Source organism: Rhinatrema bivittatum, chromosome 3 (genome assembly GCF_901001135.1).
Source record: "Rhinatrema bivittatum chromosome 3, aRhiBiv1.1, whole genome shotgun sequence".
Taxonomy (NCBI): Eukaryota; Metazoa; Chordata; class Amphibia; order Gymnophiona; family Rhinatrematidae; genus Rhinatrema; species Rhinatrema bivittatum.
The window spans coordinates 324,012,078-324,026,460 of record NC_042617.1 but is presented as its reverse complement, the minus strand read 5'-3'; the positions used below and the strand labels follow the sequence as shown (position 1 = coordinate 324,026,460).

Here is a 14,383-nt window from a genome sequence, read left to right as displayed (position 1 = left end):
AGTCAAAGTTCTAGAAACTTTGACAAAAGTGTTCTGTGATTGGGCTCCATCCTGTGAAGTCACCCATATGTGAGGACTACCATCCTGCTTGTCCTGTGAGAACAATGATTCAACTCAAGCCCAGGGAATCATCCTGGGACGGGTGGATTGGTGAAACGTGGTCCACAAGCCTTGTGCATATTCCAGACAACTGCATGCACAACAGCGTGGTACTGAGTCACAAGTCTTCTGAGCCAACCTAATATCAGCCCAACCAGGCCGGGCCAGATGCTCACCCAAGCCCATTTGCCAAAAGGCACAGCGCCAGCATACAAGCAGACAATATCCACTTTGAAGAAGCACCTAAGGATCCAGTTTCATTAACATCACTATTTATATAAATAAAAACATTTTAGCAAAACTAATTGATTCAACAGAGGTCAATTTAATTGTTTTTCCAATTTGGCTTGAAGTGATTACAGAGATTTGGTTTGTGGCACTTGCAAATAATTATAGAAAACATTTCATAGCAACATCTGAACAAGCTTCAACCAGAAGTAACTTCACCAGGATTCTTACAGGTTTCCAAGGTACAGGGAACACTAAATAGAGTTACACATGAACCAGCTTACCTGCCACTCAGTATCATGTAGAAAACCCTTCTGAAGGAAGTGAGATTCTCCCTGGAGGCCAAGTATTACCAGCTGGGGAACTCCTGCAGTAAATCTAATCGAGGTGGTACACCGTAATCATCCCCTTCACATTTTCACACGTGCAAGGGAAAGTGTCACTTGAGGGATAAGTCACCTGGCATCGGATGCAAGCTGAGCACCCCACACAGCAACTAACACACCAAGCTGAGCAGAACAGAGCTGCAGTCACAGCGGCAGCAACACTGAACAGTAGGCACAGACTTGTTTGGAAACATTGAAGGCACTTACATTTGAAGTGAGTTTTTGGATGTGCCTCGTTGGAAAAAAATTCTCAATGGGCTGAAAAACCGGCACATCGCTGAAAAGATCAGGCACAACACGCAGGCTCAAGAAGACTGTACGCTGAGATCAGTGTGGTCCTGAGTTTTCAGATTACTGGGACTTGTGTTTTTCCCCCCACACCTCCCATGCTCCACCAGTTGAACCAGCTCATTAGGTGCCCAAAAAAAAAAAATATTTTTTTTTTTTAAATCCTCCCTGTTCTCAAATGACATGGATAAAAAGCAAGGCTTTACAACCAAGGCAGGACAGGGAAGTGAAGGAGACTGGGAAATAGCAATACAGCCCTCAACATTCAGGTGGCTTGGGCTCATGCAACCATCTACCCACAGAAGAAAGGCACATGTGGAAGAGGCATGTTCAGCCCATGGGGGGAGGGTACGCAGAAGACATGGCACACAGCAGTTTCAGCTCCAGTTAGAGCAGACTGCCAAGCAGAAAAAGCACAGACTTGCATGCAAAGTCCTCTGCATGGGCAGATGCTCCACACACAATGTTCTGAATTACAGTGAAACATGCACACCAGGAGAGACTAGAGGCTGCACACGATGCAAAGAAACTGATCACAAACGCTATCCATAGCCAAGAAAACACACTGCCACATTCTATCAAGGGGGCCTTATGTAGCATTTCAAAACTGGCAACAAGCCAGATGTGTTTATTAGTAGCCACTTATTCCCAACAGGAAAAAGATCTAAAAACTGGTCTGCACAGTTTCTGGACCTGCTCCAGTGATATCAGATCCGAAAGCCTGAGCTGTTGGGAGACCAATGCATAACCGTGGATGGAGCCACATGCATGTTCTTAACTTACAAATGATTAGCTACCAATTCAATACTATTCTGGGATTCTGCCAAACCAAAAGCCTGTTTAGTAAAAAAAAAAAAAAAAAAAAAAAAAAGCCTTTATTTCCTTTAGCATAAACTACCATGGACTGGCATGTCTAAATTTACCATGCTTAATAAAAAAGCAAACCTGAGCTACATCCAAACTTAAGCTGTGTTTATTAGACCGTACAGCAGGCCAATTGGGGGGCCCAAAATGTAGACAGTTGCCTGACAACCTGTCCAAGCAGGGATAGCATCCAATTCTTCCAAAAGATATTAAACAGAAAGGATCTGCAGAGTATATAAAAAGCCAAAGGAGTTGCTCCTGTCCCACCTTGGCCTAAATCCGGCAGAGCTCCCTGTGAACAAACTTGGCCCTTAGGGAAATCCTCGCTTTTCGCCATCAGCAGTGGGGCACTTGTGTGTGTGTGAGACTAATGAACTGGTGATGAGTGGGACTATATCTTTATCCTTCAGCACATCCACAATCATCAGCTTGGCATACAATGGAAAAGAGCATTAAAAAAAAAAAAAAAAGAAAAGCTTGAACAGTCTACGAGCAAGCAATCGTTAAGGCACTGTTCCATCTCCTCCTTCACACCTTCACCCCAATGGAAGGTGCAAGATTTATTTGAAGGTGAATAATCTAGCATAACCTCTTTAACACAAGCCCCCCTTTCACAGCATTTATTCTAATGCAGATAAAAGGGGTTTTATACCCCACTGAGAGGCAATGGGTTAGAAATACAAGATTCTGCCTCCATCTGCTTTTTTGCCATATTTCTAGTGGCTGGCAAGCCAGAAAACTTGACAAGCTCAACATCTCTTCCCACTCCCACCCAAGCTGGTGGGACCCTGCATCCTTGCTAACCAGCTTCTCATCTCAACATTATCCGCTCAAATTCAAAAGGAAAAACAAAAAGGAACAGCCCTTGCTGGGGGTAGAACACACCTTTTCTTTTTCTCAGCTGCAGTTTAAATTAGAACAAGAAGGCTGCTGCTCTAATTCTTCACTGAAGCAGCAAGGGATGCAGGCAAAAAGAACATTTTAAAACCCCAGCCCTTTATATATTACCCCTTTACAAATCAAGGGTTTTCTCCTCCTTCAGAATGCATATGGCATTTCATAAAAGCACTATACCCACTTACTAGCAGGAACTCCAGTTGAATGGGTGGCCCCACAGTGCTCTACACTGCTGCAGAGGGATCTGGGTTCAGATCCTTCAGCAAGACCAGGGAAGAAGGGAAGAAGGAAAGGAAAGCAGCTGCCCCCATTAGCCAGGCAACCGTATCGAGGGGCTGCTGCAGAAGTGACACCCCCTCAGGCCCTGGCACTCTTAAGGAGCACCAACTGGAGAGTCTAATGGAACATGTAGGTGGCAGATTGCTGAGGGGTTGAAGATTGAGTGCATTCGTACACACATTAGATGACTAGGATGGGCTGCAGAAACCATCACATAAGAGTCAGAACATAAACTACCATCCCCCCCCCTGCTTCAAGACATTGTGCACCATAGACTGTTTCTGAAGGGGAAGAGAAGGGAGAAAAGCAAAGATTATAAAGCTATATTTGGTGCATCATGGTTTAAAAAAAAAATTGCACAGCAGCAGATATCAGTATTGTAATAATCTGACGACATGTAGACAGGTAGTGGGAATGCTGAGCCGCAGATAATGCACCAGTTATAACCCCAAGCATAGCAATAAAAAAAAAATTCTTAATATAGTCATCCGTTGGGAGCTGCATTCTTCAAACTGCTGTCTGCATGCATGTGGGGGGTGGCACTGGTCTCAAAGTGTGTGATAGTTTCGGTCCTTAGACTTGCAGAATTTATAAAGAAAGAAGATCACAGCTTGTACGCCCAGCACCAGGACGATGCCCCCGATGAAACTGGCTGCATCAAAAGTCGATTTAGGGGAGGGGGGAGGCACGGTGGTGGTAGGGTTGACTTTCCCTGTTAGATTGCAAGAGAAGAAAACAGCATTTAAAAAGCAGAAGTGGTACATTCTCACTCACATTTAGTCAACACTAGCAGACAACCTGATATGTTCAGCCCTTTGGCTCAGTAATCCAGCAAATGCCTCAAATCAGGAAGAAACAAAAAAAAGTATGGCTGCTGGTGCACGTGACCAAACCTTTTTATCTGCATTGGATAAGGTCCTATTTGGTGAATGTGCAGATTAAGGTACCAACTCCTATTGCATCTGTTTAAAATTAAATATATAAACAATTGACTTCAGTTTTTGCTCACCTCTGGAGCTTTAAAATTGGCTTTGAATGGCTGGTATGTGAAAGGTAGAGGTAAAAATTAATACCTAGCCTATATGCTACAAACATACAAAAAGGAATTGTGCACCTAAACATGTAAAATACATTTTGTTTGAACGGCTGGTGTCAGGAATTTAATGGTGGTCCCAACAGGAGCTGAGGGGGTAGGGGGCTAGGAAATAGTTGGATTTTTTTTTTTTTTGCTGGCTTCTGGTGTGGAGGTTATAGAGGGGAAAACAAGATTAGTTGCAGGGCTAGCCACTTCCACTCCTATAGTGCTACAACCAGATCTGGTTTTCAGGATATCCACAAAGCACATGCCATGTGGGCTGTAATATATTTCTCAGACCCCATTTTCTGCATAAAGACATCTGGACCTGATTCACTGAGGATTTTCTCCCACCTCCACTGCTATGGGAAAATTTTTTGCTGCCTCCTATGTTCTAGGCTAGGTAGGCATGGGCTGAGATAAGCAAGGGTTCAAATCCTGCTTCTCAGGACCATGGCCAAGTCCCTCTGGCAAGTTGTCTCAGGTACTCACTTAGGCTGTAGGCTCTCTGGGGAAGGAACTTAGTGTACCTGAATTACTAAGAATGCTATAATACATTTGGAAAGGCAGGCTAAAAAGGCAATTACTTTATATACCTTCATTCCAAATAAAGACCACAATTAGATTGCTTAGATACTTTAATAACTATTGGATCCTCTGAGGAATATATCCAGATAGAGGGCAGGATTTGTGATTTTACACCATAGGTATGACTTTTCAGTTTAGCACAGGGTTAGCTAATTCCAGTCCTCAAAAGCCACAAACAGGTCTGGTTTTCAGTATATTCACAAGAAACATGAATGAGAAATTTATACACAGTAAAGGCGGTGCGCATGTAAATTCATTGTGGATATCCTGAAAACCAGGCCTGTTGGTGGCTCTAGAGGACAGAGTTGGCCACTCCTGCTCTGGTACACAGCCACCACACCCAGCGGCTCAGGATTACACATCTCCACCTGTACATCACTTTGAGCGATTTCATTTAAATCAGGAATGCAAATGGGTAGGCCCTCCCCAGTTTGCCACTAAATGCCCCTAGTGTCCATGCCAGTTAACACTCAAGCTTTCCATCCCCCTCTTCCTCCTCCCATCTAGGAGAGCAGGGCTATATTGCTCTTTTGCAGTTGAAGCTGTGGCTAGGATCAGTTCAGTTCAGACACTAAAGAGACAGGATGTATGATTTTCACTCCTGGGGAGGCCTCATCAGGTTTTTACTGTTTGAGGGGAGACTCCTCTGTGCACACCCTGCCAGAGGGACACAGGAAGTTTAGTTATAGTAAGTACGCTGGTGCTGTAACCCCTGCAGGACTCCAGACCAGCGAGCCCATGCACTTGTGAGAGGCTTGGCTGTGTGAAGCTGTTGAAGGCTAGAAGAATCCTATTTTTAGAAGGGATGTGTGTTTAACCCACCTTCTTTGGAGAAAGTCATCCTCACTAACTGGACTCAGGACAGGGGTTGAAGACTGGTGAGCCCATTCAGCCCATGAATGTGGCAAGTACTTGACAACAGAACACCAGTCTGGGAAGATTTTCTCTTGTTTGTGAGGCAGCATTTTAGCCACCCCCTCATGGGGAGCCAGGCTGGATCAGCAGGTTCCTGACCATGGACTTTTCAACCCGAGTCATCACCTTTCAAAACTACTAAAGGAATCAAGTAAGATCATGGAGACCAGGACCCAGGTCTTGGTGATCAGATTTGAACAAGAGCTTGAGGTAGGAAGGTTTTTTTTTTTGCTATGCTAGAAGGGTGACCTGTGTCATAAGAATCCCAGGAAAGCTGCTAGGAGAGCTTGTAGTGTACATTTCACATCACCATGGGAAGCAATCAGACTGGTGAAAAGGCCACCTTCCCTGTAATAAAATCTGTAACTGCACACTTATACAGAGATGGACTTAAATTTATTAAATGGTTAAAATCAAATTAAACACCCAGTGCCTAGGCCTGCATTGCTACCATCAAAAGGAAAATTGGTTCTTACCTGCTAATTTTCGTTCCTGGAATTTCCACAGATCAGTCCAGACAAGTTGGGTTAGCATCCCTACCAGCAGATGGAGGCGGAGAATAAACTTTTCAGGTACTGCTACTTAACAGAGAGTGCCACCTGCAGTTGCTTAGTATGGACTGGTACCCAAGCCAAGATGTCTAGCCCCAAACTCCAAGGATCTCTCCCTCTAAAGCAAACTGAGGAATAAGTTGGAATTCCCAACCAAACTGACCCCTGAACTAGGGCAAAGAAAAGGGAAATTTAGAGTCTAAAATCACTGATAATCTCATTCATAATGCTATAGCACAAAAATTCTGCATCACCAAAAACATCCAGAAGCAGAAGTCTTTCAAAAAAATAAGATGAGAGTCTGGACTGATCTGGGGTATTCCAGGAATGAAAATTAGCAGGTAAGAACCAGTGTTCCTTTCCTGTTCATACCCCAGATCAGTCCAGACAAGTGGGATGTACCCAAGCCCCTCTACTGGGTTGGATCCTGAAAGGCCTGCATGCAGCACACTTTCAAAGGAGGCCTCTGCTGGGGCCCTGACAACCAAACAGTAATGTCTAGTAAAAGTGTGCAGGGGACCAAGTTGCAGCTTAACAAATCTCCTGTGGAGACACCACAGGAGGCTGCCTGTGCCTACAATCCCTCAGGGATAGACAGACCTTTACAAGTACAGGCCGAAACGATCTCCTTTAACCAATGAGTCATCATACTCTTAAGTCGCTTTGCAACCTTTTTGATCACTGAATACAAAAGATGGTCTGAGCTCCAAATCCATTAGTCACCTTGAGATATTTTAGAAGAACCAGACACATCCAAAAGAATAAGTTCCCTTGTACGGGGAGAATCAGACACCAGGTGTGAAAACCCCAACTCCGTCTGGCTAAGATGAAAAGCAGCATGACCTTGGGCAAAAAAAAGGAAGGAACAGCACCCAAACACCATCATCGAAAATTCACAAAAAAGGCTCCCTGCATAAGGTCTGGAGCTCTGAAATTAGTCTTGCTGAACAAATAACCACCAGTAACACAGTCTTCAGAGTAAAGTCCTTCAAAAGGAGCCCTTCTGAAAGGCAGGTCCACACAGCACTTGAAGAACCAAAATTAAGATTCCAGACAGAGGACAAACCCTTTGCTTCCTTAAGACTTAAGGCAACCTGCCCCTGAAACAACCTAAACTGGACTCTGAAAGAATTATAGGCTAAACCCTTCGACAAGCCCTCTTGCAAAAAGGTCAAGAGTCTGGCAATGTTTGCCTGCAAAGGATCAACACCATGGGCCCCACACCAGAACTCAAACACTCCAAATTCTGATATGTGCCAAACATAAGAATTGCATACTGGGTCAGACCAAGGGTCCATCAAGCCTGGTATCCTGTTTCCAACAGTGGCCAATCCAAGTCACAAGTGCCTGGCAAGTACCCAAACATTAAATAAGTTTCAAGCTACTATTGCTTAATAGTTTACGGATTTTTCTTCAGGCTAGAAGATCTGTGAAGCGAAGAAATTGATGGTCTAGCTCTGATGGGGAATGTGGAGATATGCCTCCATTAGATCCAAGAAGGCCAGAAATTCCCCTTTGCACACTGCCCGCACAAGACTGTGTTGACTCTTTGCAGATCTAGAATGGGCTGAAATGAACCCTCCTTGGGAGCCACGAAGTACATGAATACCTTCCTTGACCCTGCTCCTCTTGTGGCACCAGGATAGCAGCTTCCAATCGCTGCAGCTATAGAAGAGTGTCCTGTACCACTGCCTGCTTGACAGGTGAAGCACAATGGGACTCCAAAGGCCTCTTTTTTTTGGGGGGGGGGGGGGGGGGGGGGGGGGGGGGGGGGGGAGAAGAGAAAATTCTAAGGCATAGCCATCCTTTATTACTTCAAGAACCCATTGTCTAAAGAGATTCTGGTCCATGCCTTGTAAAGAAAGGACAACCTTCCTCAGACAACCACTAGGAAGGGTGGGCTTCACAGCATCAGAGCCCTGCTCTGCACTCTGGTCAGCCTACAGGTTCCTCAAAAGAACTGTTTTCCTGAACCGTGCTTCTGTGTGGATCCAGAAGAACCCATGCTGGATCGAAATCTCATCTCACGGACGCGAGTGCAAGGCGGGAAGGTCTTATTTCCCTTATCCTCAGGCAATCTATTCCCTTTAGAATCTGCCAATTACTACATCAGCTTCTCCCCAAACAACTTTCTTTTGAAGGGGGAGATTACAAAGCTGTGCCTTTGACCAATCTGACCAATTATGTATCCACAGGAACCTTCAAGCAGCTATCGTGGATATCATATTCCTAGCCAAAATATGAAGCGTATCAGCGCATCCGCCACAGACCATCCCCACTTCCAACTGAGCATCCTGACTAAGATCAGCAGAGGTCCCTGCAGTCTTCTGCACCCAGCACAAATAAGCCCTCTGTTAGACTAGCACAGACCAAAGCTCTAAGGCTCAGCACTGAGACCTCAAACAGCCTCTAACAGGATCTCTAGTTTCCAGTCTTTGATATCTCTCAAGGTCACTGACCATGCCACAGGAATAGTTGTCACCAAAACTGCTGCATCCACAGCTCTGTGTCCTCCGGCAGGGGATACAACCTGGCCATAGCCCTAGCCATCTTCAGTCTTACCTCTGGGAAATCCCATTCCCAGTCAGTCAGCTTCTTCGATAAAAAGGGAATGCCTTCAGTGGTCCACGCAGCCCTTCCAACACCAAGTTCACCTCCTCGTGGGAATCCTCCTGTGCAACCTTAACCCCCAGCTCCTCCAGAACATGAGGGATGAGAGGCCACAGCTCCTCCTTACGGAATAACGTGACCACTCTTGGGTCATCCCCTTCCGCCAGAGGGACAACATCCGGGTCACCATCCACCAGACAAGCCACAGGATCCAAGCATTAACCAGCACCCTGGTCAATATGCGGATTCTCCTGTGGATCATTGCCAGAATCCCCAGAGAAGTCCCTCTGCTTGCAATCGATCCAGGCCCAGCAGGCACAAAATTCCCCCCCCCCCACCCCCGACTTTGGAGGTGCCTCAGCCCAAGACTTCTTAGCCTTGTCTCGGAATCTGTGTGGCTGGGCACCTACCCGCCAGCTCTTCCTTGGCAGGTAGGCCTCATGCAGTAACAAAACACCCGTGGAAAATCTCACTATCCCCCTGCTCTGCAGCTGCCAGGTCTTCTCCTGGACCTGCTGGCACCTCTCCCCCACCTTCTCCAGAAGCCTGTACTGGAGAAAGTGGGGGAGAGGAGTCTCTGCATTCCCCATCTATAGCAGGGGCTCCTGTCACATGGAGCCAAAATGGTAGTCTCCCACCCGAGGCCTCCTGTATGTGTGTGCGCAGCGTCTGCTCGCTGATCCCGGTGCTGAGGCTCCCTCACCTCCGGAGGAGCAGTCAGAGCAGATAAGAGCCACACTGAGGCAGGATCGCCTCCCTCCAGAGACCAGACAGGCTCTCTCTTTTGCTTAGTGGGAGGTGGCATTTTCAGAAACACGGCCTGCAGCTAAAATTAAGCAAACAGGAGCAAAGAAAAGCTGCTGCAGCCGACGCTGCCCCAGCTCTGGGTGCTGAAACAGTACGAGCCACACGGTTCCCTGCTCACCCCGACACATCGGGCCTACCTTACAGAGAAAAAGCAGCCTCCCAAGCAACCTAGGAAAAAAAAGAAAGTTATACATTCCTGTTTCTGGGTGCTTGGGCCTCAGGGGGGGGGGGGTGAGGGAACTAGGATCCCTGGCTTTCCCTCCCCCAGGAATCAAGGGTTGAGCCTGGCCAGGGATTTCCAAACCCCTGCTCAACCAGAGGGATGGCCCATGAAGGAACCTAACACCTCTGCAAGCACAATCTACCCTTCTGTCTTCTCGCTAAACATGTGGGTTTTTTTAAAACTATGATCAGACTGCAGGTTTGCACCTCTACCATCTGATGGAGAAAAATACTAAGGGACTGCAAGTGGCACTCTTGGTTAAGTAACAGTGCCTGAAAAGTTTTTATTTTCTGCCCATCTGCTGTTAGGGATGCAAAACCCACTTGTTTGGACTGATCTGGGGTATGAACAGGAATATAATGTTTACACCAATGTCTGGGCCACAGACAAGAGTGTCAACTCATAAAATGAATCCCCTCTAGGATAGAGAGCTAAGGATTGGGAGTGATAGGCAGAAGCCCTAAAGATAAATGTGTGCCCTGAAAGAAATTGCTACTTCCAAATAAAGAGATTACATGATTAATACGTTTTAATAAAATAAATGTACAAAAGGTCCAATGCCTGACAGCACGGCAAGCACCATTTTAACTGCACTATTACCTCAGCTATAATGTTAGGCTGTTAACGCTAGAAAGGGCATCTTTCAATAAAATGGAAAACAAACCCAAATGGCGAAAATAGGCAAGCACATAAGCACTGGCAAGTCAGATGTAAGACAAAGAGAATTTAAGTTTACTATGGCAAAAACTAACAAAAATTATTCTTGAAAATATATATTTTAAACTAAAGAGCAAGTGAGGGAGTCCCTTGGGCCACTAGATGACAGGGGCAAAAGGGATGTCCAGACAGGACAAAAATAGCAGAAACACTAAAAATTCTTTGTCTGTCTTTACTGATAAGAAAGTTGGGAACATCCCTGCATGTGAAACATTCTTTAATGGTGGAACATAAGAACATAAGAAAATGCCATACTGGGTCAGACCAAGGGTCCATCAAGCCCAGCATCCTGTTTCCAACAAACAAAATCATAGCCGTGTGTAGATATGGCCATAATAGGGATGAGTCAACGTGGTTTTAGCCAAGGCAAATTTTTCCTTACCAGTCTGATATTTTTTTTGAAGGTGTAAAAAAACATGTTGATAAGGGTAAGCTGGTTGAAGGCATTTGATAAATTCCCCCAGAAGACTCAGGAACTAGAGTTGCTTACCTGTAACAGGTGTTCATAAGACAGCAGGATGTTAGTCCTCACATGGGTGACATCAGGATGGAGCCCAATCACGGAATACTTTTGTCAAAGTTTCTAGAACTTTGACTCGCACCTACTGGGCATGCCCAGCATGGCACTAACCCTGCATCCAGCAGGGGTCCCCTTCACTCTTATGTATAGCAAGAAGTACGTGCGAAAAATAAAACAAATCGCAAGCGAACCCAACTCCATGGGGGTGGCAGGTGGGTTTCGTGAGGACTAACATCCTGCTGTCCTGTGAGAACACCTGTTACAGGTAAGCAACATTTGCTTTCTCACAGGACAAGCAGGATGGTAGTCCTCACATATGGGTGAGTAGTAAGCTGAGGATGCCTGAGCAATGCACCAAATGCACCCAAAGACATGCAATAGGGACAACAGGGGTGGATTTGGGTAGGAGGGCATCCTGAAAACGGGTCGCTGGGTAGGATGTTGGGAAGTTAAGCTGAGAATAAGTTTCATAGGATAGACTGGCCAAAAATGGAATCTTGCCAGCCAGCCTTATCCAAGCAATAATGGGCTACGAAGGTATGGGGAGAGCTCCAGTTTGCAGCCTTACATATATCAATAAGTGGCACCAAACAAAGGTGTGCCACAGCCCTAAGAGTGTGCTTTCACACGGTCTTGTAGCAGAATGCCTGCTTGCTGGTAGCAAAAGGAGATACAGTCTGCCAACCAGGAGGAAAGGGTCCGTTTTCCCACTGTTATCGAAAGAACAAATAATTGAGTGGACTTCCTGTGGGCCGACGTGTGCTCCAGATAAAAGGCTAGGGCATGTTTGCAGTCCAGGGAATGTAGAGCCTTTTCTCCTGGGTTTGAATGGGGCCTTGGGAAGAAAGTAGGTAAGATGATGGATTGATTAAGATGAAATTCCAACACTACCTTTGGTAAAAACTTAGGGTGGGTAGGTGACTAATGCCTGTAATAACTGTGAGCAGATGTTAGAGAAGAAAAGAACTTTCCAGGTGAAATAGCAGAGATTGCAGGAGTGGAGAGACTTAAATGGAGGTTTCATGAGCCGCCCTAAGATCACGTTAAGATCCCAAGTGGGGCTGGAGGGCGCAATGGAGCAAACCTCTCATGAAGCATGTGACTAAGGGCTGTGTCGAAAAACTCATCTCCTACTCAGTTGTGGAAAGTGGATACCGCACTGACATGCACTCTTATAGAGGAAGTTTTCAGGCCTGATTCTGACAGATGCCAGAGATAGTCCAGAAACTTTGCATTGGAACAAGTGAAGGGGTCTATGGACGTGCACCATACCGTAAACTTTTTCCACTTAGAACGATAAGAGCGTCTCGTGGAAGGCTTTCGTGAAGCTACTAGGACTCTGGATACAGACTACGAAAGGTTAAGGGATTAGCGTATTAACCCTTCAATATCCAAGCCGTCAGGGATAGGGCATGGAGATTGGGGTGGCGAAGGCACCCTTTGTTCTAAGATATCAGAAGCAGATTCTCCCCTAGAGGGATGTGCCAGCAAACTGATAGGTCCCAGAGGATTGGAACTGACTTGGCGTGGCCAGTGAGGGGTTATCAGAATTAAAGCCCTTGTCCCTTCATAACTTCATGAGAGTCTTCGATACGAGTGGAAGTGGAGGGTATGCGTAGAGGAGACCACTTGACCACAAGAGGGCAAAAGTGTCCCTCTGCTGCGAGTGGTGGCTGCAAGTGAGGGAGCAGAAGTTCTCTACTTTGCAGTTGTGGATGGACGCAAAGAGGTCTATTTGTGGATACCCCCAATGTTGGAAGATGGTGTCCGTGCAGTTGAAAGGTTCGACTCAGCTTGTCTGCTAGAACATTGTCCATGCCTGCCAAGTAGGTCGCTCTGAGGTTCATCGAATGGGAAAGAGCCCACGCCCATATCTGTGTAGCTTCCTGACACAGAACGTAGGAGCCCATTCCCCCTTGCTTGTTGATGTACCATATTGCCACCTGGTTGTCGGTCTGAATCAGGATGACCTTGTTTGAGAGGCAATCCTGAAAGACTGAGGGCATATCTGATCGCCCGAAGCTCCAGGAAATTTATCTGATGTTTGGCTTCCTCTGGAGACCAGTTTCCCCGAGTCTGGAGGCCAACATGAGCACCCCAACCTAGGTTGGAGGCATCCGTTATCAGGATAATTTGAGGTTCTGGAATTTGGAAGGGAAGGCCTTGATGAAGACTGGAGAGCCGCATAGACCAGGACAGCGACATGTGGAACTGCTTGGTAATGTGGACAATGCAGGACATTGAATAAGCCTGAACTCACTGGGACTTTAGAGTCCAAGGCATACCTTTGGAGTGACATGTACAGAGGATGCCATGTGACCCACTAAAATGAGGAAATTACTAGCTGTTGTGTAATCTCGATCCTGGAGGCATTGCGCTAGGAACATGAAAGTACAAGCTCGATCCTGAGGGAGGAATGCTTTCACCTGCACGGTGTCCAGGTCGGCTCCTATGAAGGTTAGGGTTTGAGATGGAACTAGGCTGGACTTGGGATAGTTGATCAGAAACCTGAGACACAGCAATGTATGGAGAGAGTTAGATGTAAGGAGGGCTAGTGCGTCCTTTTTGAGTTGGAGCCCTTATCAGCCAATCGTCAAGATAAGGGCAGACATGGATGCCCTGACACTTCAGGTAGGCCGTGACCACTACAAGGCACTTAGTAAAGACTAAGTGTGGATGCTAGGCCGAAGGGCAGTACCCGGTACTGGAAGTGCCAGGGGCAGACTAGGAATCGAAAGAATTTGCGGTGAGACGGAGTGATTGAGATGTGTGTGTACGCATCCTGAAGATCCAGAGAGCAAAACCAATTTCCTCTTTGCAGAAGAGGAAGTAGATTGCCCAAGGTTACCATCCTGAACTTTTTTCTGTAGATACTTGTTTAAGGCACAGAGGTCCAGGATTGGACGAATGCCTCATGACTTATTTGGAATGAGGATATACTGAGAATAGAACCCCTGCCCCTGCTGGGAGAGGGGCACCAGTTCTATTGCTTGGGATTTCAGGAGGGTTGGAACCTCCTCCAGAAGAGAGGAGTGGTCGGATGATCCCTACGTTGGCCGAGGTGGGGAGTCTGCTGGTACAGACCATAAGTTGAGGTAGTAACCTTGAGTCAGTACAGCAAGTACCCAGTGGTCCGAAGTGATTGTGTGCCATAGGTTGGTGAAGTGGCACAACAGACTGCCAACAGGTACGGACGGTAGAGGAGGAGATTGGTTATGTTCTCCAGTGAGGAGTCAAAATCCAGCAGCTGGTTCTGCTGGAGGAGCTGGCTGAGTTTTGAGGCCTGGATTGTCTGTCCTGACCCTTCTGGTAAGGTCTGGAGGTGCAACCTCAAGT

The 14,383-nt window shown here is 46.4% G+C and overlaps 1 protein-coding gene across 1 annotated transcript in view; it reads right to left on the bottom strand.

Annotated features, from left to right (window-relative positions):
- Positions 1 to 404: 404 nt before the first annotated feature.
- The window catches only part of CD164 (CD164 molecule), a 104,083-nt gene continuing 90,104 nt past the window's right edge, over positions 405 to 14,383 (bottom strand). Inside the window, exon 6 of the mRNA XM_029595296.1 lies at positions 405 to 3,753. Coding sequence (XP_029451156.1) covers positions 3,590 to 3,753 — 164 coding nt within the window. The 3' untranslated portion in view covers positions 405 to 3,589. The remainder of the gene's footprint in view (positions 3,754 to 14,383) is intronic.